The sequence below is a fragment of the Apteryx rowi genome, unplaced genomic scaffold, assembly GCF_003343035.1.
Source record: "Apteryx rowi isolate R43461 unplaced genomic scaffold, aptRow1 scaffold_278, whole genome shotgun sequence".
Taxonomy (NCBI): domain Eukaryota; kingdom Metazoa; phylum Chordata; class Aves; order Apterygiformes; family Apterygidae; genus Apteryx; species Apteryx rowi.
In genome coordinates, this window is record NW_020449174.1 from 1,185,325 (window position 1) to 1,191,324 (window position 6,000).

Genomic DNA, 6,000 nt, shown 5'->3' on the forward strand with positions numbered 1-6,000 from the left:
TTGGAAAGCTTTTGCATGTTGGCTACATTTCAAGCAGAGAGTATCTCTCAACCGTCCTTTTGCAGTTTAGAAAAGGGCATACCCTGATGGACTAGAGCACTCTAAATATGAGTCTCATCAGGCAGAGAAGGGAGCTGGGGTAACTGCCAATTGGACAATTACCCAGCACAATTTGGGTAAACGCTCTGACCATCAGGCTTTTGTGTGAAAGTTTATTAACATTTCATGAAAAAAACCTGCGAGTGTTCTGACCTTTCCTTAGGAGCTGGTCCTGTTGGTATCAGTTAGCCATTCTCTGAGCAAATCTACTGTGTTGGGACCCTCTGGAGACTTGGGAGGGCACTCGGTTTATGTGATCCAAGGCAGGACCGGTTGTATGTGCCCTCACAAGAAATTTTCAGGCCAAATAGCAAAGGCCTCTGGTGAGTTTTAGGTTCTGATTATGCTCTTGCTTAATAGGTATGGTCTGGATGATGTTTTTTGACTTTTTTGTGAGTTTATTTCCTCTTTTTGGATTTGCCTTGAGAATTACCTGCCCACCTCAAAGAGATTATGCAAATTTGTTGTTGTGGAAAGACATCTTGAGAAATGCAGACCTCACTGGTAAGTGCTGGGTGATGGATGTGTACTGAATGCTAGGTGTATACTTGAAATGTGGTCCTAAATAAGAAGATTTTTGTAGTCTGGGATACTTCTGGAATTGCAATAGATACTAATTCTGTTTTATTCACAGCACAAAGCCATATTTTTCTTTTCTAAAAGAAACTGTTGTGTTTGTGATCTTTTGTAGGCGTAACCTGACAAAGTTATCCCTGATATTCAGCCATATGCTGGCAGAACTCAAAGGTATTTTCCCAAGCGGCCTTTTCCAAGGAGACACGTTCCGGATCACCAAGGCAGATGCTGCAGAATTTTGGAGGAAAGCTTTTGGGGAAAAGTAAGTTTCTAACTGTGCTTATAATGAGAGACGTGGGAACAAACTTCACGCAAAGTTATGTACTTTTAAAAATTCAGCTCCTCTTTTCTGGTTCAGAAAGGTCTTTGTCAGGTTAATCATAGAAACATGTAATAGGAAAGACCTATTAGGTCATTTGGTCCACTCTCTGGGGTCGAGTACAGGATTGTTGCTACGTTATATTTTCCAGTTCTTCGTCCTGTCTTGTTTTAAATGTGTCAAGTGATGGGTCTTTCCCCACTTTCCCTAGGAGACTGTTTTACTGTCACAGTTTCTCTGGATTACTCAGCCTAAATTATTCAGGCTAAATTTTCCTCTCCTTAAGTTAATTCCTTAACTTCTAAGTAAGCTGCACAAACTAGCAGAATAATATGCTTTCTTCTTCTAAAGGTTACTATGCCCCCAGTATTAGTTGTCCTTTAGGTAAGCTCTTATATTAAATTCTTTTCATTTTCCCTCCAATTAGTCTTTCTAATCACTTAGTCACCTTTCTTCTGGCTTCTCTGAAAGAAGCTTTTTCTTCTTCTTCTTCAGTTTGCATAATGGATTGGTTAAGATAGAATGGAAGAGAAAGTTAAGTGCAACATATATTTAGGTATAAACAGTTGAAATGTCAGTTTTAATTTTTATATCTAGTAAAAAGCTGACTAAATGATCTTTAGAGGTGTCCACAGCAACCTTTGATGATTAAAGTTAAGCAAATTGGGCACTACTTTCTAACTAAAAAAAGTACTTCACATGAAGAATTTAATTGGTAGGTGTTAGAACAAAAAGCAGTAATATGTTTACTCATGAATAACGCAGTGGTCTGAAGCTAGGTACGTTTTTTTTATGTATCTATTCCACCTGATGTTTTAAAAGAAGGAAAGTATTTCTTTATACAGGAGCCTCTGCTTTGGCTTCTGGTTATCTTACTTCTCTAGTTATTCCTTCTTTAGAGAACTGTTTAGAACTTTTTAATTTTTATTTTTTAACCATCTAGATCTCTGCTAAAGGGCTTGCTATTAACTCCTACTCTACCAGCTGCAATGTTATGAAACTCTTATCACCTGGGAGTATTGTATACAGCCCCGGCGCATGCATGTTGACCGTGGTGACATGACAGGACTGCAAACAAAGGGAAAGGAGAAAGCAGAGCTGGGCTTCAGATTCCAAAATTTTATATATGCACAGAAAATTGACTGATGTCCGTTTGGCTGCTAATTTCCTGTGATACCAAGAAATCTTTTGCTTGTATAATGTGAATAAATCTCTTGTAGCTAGAGGTTTTCCTCTAGGAAAGAGGAGGTTTCCTCCTCTCTCACTTTATCACGAGGCATATACTCACAAATAAAATACCTAGGGTTTGTATAGGGAGGTGATCTCCAGTCACTCACATTTACCAATGGCTTGGTTTTCCCCAGGACTATTGTTCCTTGGAAGAGCTTCCGTCAGGCCTTGCACGAAGTGCATCCAATCAGTTCGGGGCTTGAAGCCATGGCCCTGAAGTCAACAATTGACTTGACGTGCAATGACTACATTTCAGTATTTGAATTTGATATCTTCACACGACTTTTTCAGGTAAGAATTCAGGAATGTGACTGACCAGAAATGGCTGAAAAATATGTATCTTGGTGCTTCAAGTTAGACACTTGCCCCAGGATAAAGCAAATTTTCCACATTAAAATAACATCATTTATACTGTAATGGGTTTGGTCTTCTTGCCCCTCGTCCTCTGGCAAGTTTTGATAATGCTTAGAACTTCTGACTGAAAAAGAAAAAGTTGTCTAAATATAAATTGCAACTGTAAGGCACATTCAATATCTTTCTGTGAATCAATTTTTCCCTTTCAAAAGTCACTTTTAGACTGAAGTTCTGACACAACTTCTATAAGCCAGGAAATGTGAAGCTTAGTTTATCAGTCTGTCTTCCCTTGTGTCCTTTTTTTCTTGTCAGATATATTTTCCGTGGGGGATGTTCAGGATGGAGTGCGAGCATGGATATTTGGGTTTCCTGGCATTTGAACTGACACAGCCAGGATGTTGTGTACACGTTCTGTGTTCCGTGTGCAAGAAATATCTGTGTTACTGAAGGGATATTAATAATAGGTAAAATTTGAACCCACGGTCATTAATAGCACTGAGCTCAAAAGCACAGCTTCTGATGGTGCAACTGGATATTTACAAGAACAAACACTTACTTCTTTGGCTCTGACTTGCCTTTTCCCATGTGATAGGGTGGGTTGTAATTAAGATATGTCTAGCTGAAAAATTCCCATGTTCAGTGTTGCAATGTATCTGATCTCATTCAGTACTTTTTCCAACTGTAGTACATAAAGAGCAAACTAAGAGTAGCTGCAATTTCAAAGAGAAGCAAAGTTTTTAGGGAGAAGAAATATCTTCTATTAGACAAGCTAATAAATGTGGAAAAAACAGATGAGATTCTAGACACAGAAGCCCTTCTTCAGAATTGAAATCTATCAGACTGTTGTTTTGACTTTTTCTGCATCATTTTTAGGAATATTAAACATGTATGAGTTTATTTATTCAAATCAAAACTCCTTTACTAAACAGCAAGGAAGAAGTCACTGAGGTCACTAGCCAGTAATCCTTGCCACACCCAAGTGGGGTTAGGTGGTTAAGGAATAGTCACAAGCATCTTACACACAGTGAAACTGAGACAGAGAGGAGAGGTCACTTTTCTGAGGCCATATAGGAAGTCGCTGTTGGAGATGCGACTAGTCATGGTTTCTGGTCCCGTACATAATCTTATTAAATTCCTATCTCTATCCCTGTCTCAGTAATGAGTCATCTTCTCTGCAGAAGCAGTACAGATTGGTAGCTGTTCTTGGGTTGTCTTTTTTGTGACCTCAGTGACTTCTTCCTTGCTGTTTATTAAAGGAGTTTTGATTAAAGCCTGTCTAAGATGATATTGGTATCACCTGCAAGAGAGAAACTCAAATTCTGAGGCTGCTGCATGAAAATATAGCTTTTAGTTCCTCTGCTGGATTTCTGGTGGCATAAGAAATCTGATTCTTTAACTGAAGAACTGACTCGTTTGATTAAGGAATATTGTACATGTTGATACCTTCTAGAAGTGCATGGTTAATATATTTCTTTGTTGTTTCTGTAGCCATGGTCCTCTCTGCTCAGGAACTGGAATAGCCTAGCGGTGACTCATCCTGGTTATATGGCATTCCTAACATATGATGAGGTAAAAGCCCGGCTTCAGAAGTTCATTCACAAACCTGGCAGGTTAGTGCTTGGCAGCAGTGGCCTTTTGGACTGCTCTTGCTAACATCTCTGATTATTGCACTGGCCCGAGGAGGTTGGGATTTTTTTGTCTTTGTCCTCCTTTCTCAGCAATTTAAATATGAAAAAAACCAGCTTGCCCTGTATTCAGAGATTATCCTCCATGTGGCGACATACCTCCTGCTCACACCCCCAGCTGTCACACCAGCTCCCACCAGCGTGAGCAGGACGCACTGAGGCAAACGTATGCCGCAGAGTGAGCCCAGACCGTGAGCAGTTTAGGACCATGAATAAGGGAAGGAATCAATATGTCCCATAGCTTCCTGGCATATTTACATCTAACCAGGAGAGCTGAAGGATTGCAGCCCTGGTTAGCAGTGTCTACATTTAAAGCCAACTTCAGACAGATAGCCAGGGCAGCTGACCACTGGTTGCGCTGGCAGAAAGCGGCAAGCTAGGCGAGGGAGGCTGCAAGGTGATGCTGCGGGCTGGGTGGGCTTGGGAGGACATGGGGCAACGCACGCTTCTGGGAGGGTCGTGGACCTGAGTAGCTTTGGGCTGCTAACGTCCTGGGTGTAACTTGGTCCAGTGCAACAGAGCTAACAAATTTCTCTTTGTGCGTGAAGGGTCAAGAGTTCATTTCTGAAGACTGTTAGAAGACTGTTAGTTCTGTGCTGGTTTTGAAAATGGAAACCTTGTGCAGCCTGGGTTTTTTGGGGGGGACGGGGGTTGTTTGTTTGTTTTTTTAAGTTAATTTGAAACTAATGGTTATGAGGATGCTAACACTTCTTGCTCTGGATCCTGGGTTTGATTTCACATTGAGGCCAGTGCTTGGATACTTTGCTTGCTTCATATCAGATTGCAAGGTTCTCCTTTGATCTGCTTGGGGATAAAGTGAGAAAAGCTGATATAAATCATCCAGTTATTCTTACTAGTTTTTGTTTGTTGTCTTGAGATAGCCAGACAAAGGCTGCTTACTTGATATTTAATCTTTTCTGCCTGTTCCAGTCTAAACTGAAGTTTCTTTTCCTTCGTCTATTTTCAGTTATATTTTCCGATTGAGTTGTACACGACTTGGTCAGTGGGCCATTGGTTATGTTACTGCAGATGGGAACATTCTTCAGACAATCCCCCACAACAAACCTCTCTTTCAAGCACTGATTGATGGCTTCAGGGAAGGCTTGTAAGTAACTGTATCAACATCAAATTTTTTTTGCCTTTTTGCCCTTTTTTATTGTGAGTTTGTTTTATGCATCTTAATCCTGTGGTATGGTCTTGAAATCAGTTGAATGTTAAAATGATTCCTCTGGGTTCATAAGACATTATCTACTTTATGGTAGAGGCAATATGTTGCAGAGGTCAAGCAACCTCTGTTGACATCGCTAAGCCCCTTTTGCACATCTCTCAGCTCTTCCTTTTTGTTTTGACCTCAATTCAGCAAAACACTTCAAGCATGTCCCATTGATGTCAGTGGAATAATTCATATGCTTAACTATTTTGGCACTCAAGAATACTCAGACAGCTATCTTTTGCACTGCGTATCTCTATTCTCCTTTGCAGTTGTAGAGAATAAGTGTCTGTCAGCATTTCCCTTGTCATGACCTGTTTTCCAGTTGGGTTCTAAACCTGTGTCACAGCAACTGAAATTACATCCTCAGTTTTCTTACTTTGGATATTACAGTTTCACTGTAGGATGCTTTAAGAAGAGAAGGCTGGGGCCATAACCTTCTGTTAAAAAAAAAAAAAAAAAAAGTTGCCAGGAGGGAAAACAAGCTTCTCTTTTCTATTTTTAAGAATGGCATGTTTGGTTTTGAT

The 6,000-nt window shown here is 40.1% G+C and overlaps 1 protein-coding gene across 1 annotated transcript in view; it reads left to right on the forward strand.

Moving 5' to 3' along the window:
* The window catches only part of LOC112967496 (E3 ubiquitin-protein ligase CBL), a gene marked incomplete at its 3' end in the record, with an annotated part of 29,026 nt that extends 23,658 nt beyond the window's left edge, over nt 1–5,368 (forward strand). Inside the window, exons 3-6 of the mRNA XM_026068690.1 lie at nt 791–937; nt 2,359–2,515; nt 4,067–4,188; nt 5,231–5,368. Coding sequence (XP_025924475.1) covers nt 791–937; nt 2,359–2,515; nt 4,067–4,188; nt 5,231–5,368 — 564 coding nt within the window. The remainder of the gene's footprint in view (nt 1–790; nt 938–2,358; nt 2,516–4,066; nt 4,189–5,230) is intronic.
* Nucleotides 5,369–6,000: the final 632 nt, after the last annotated feature.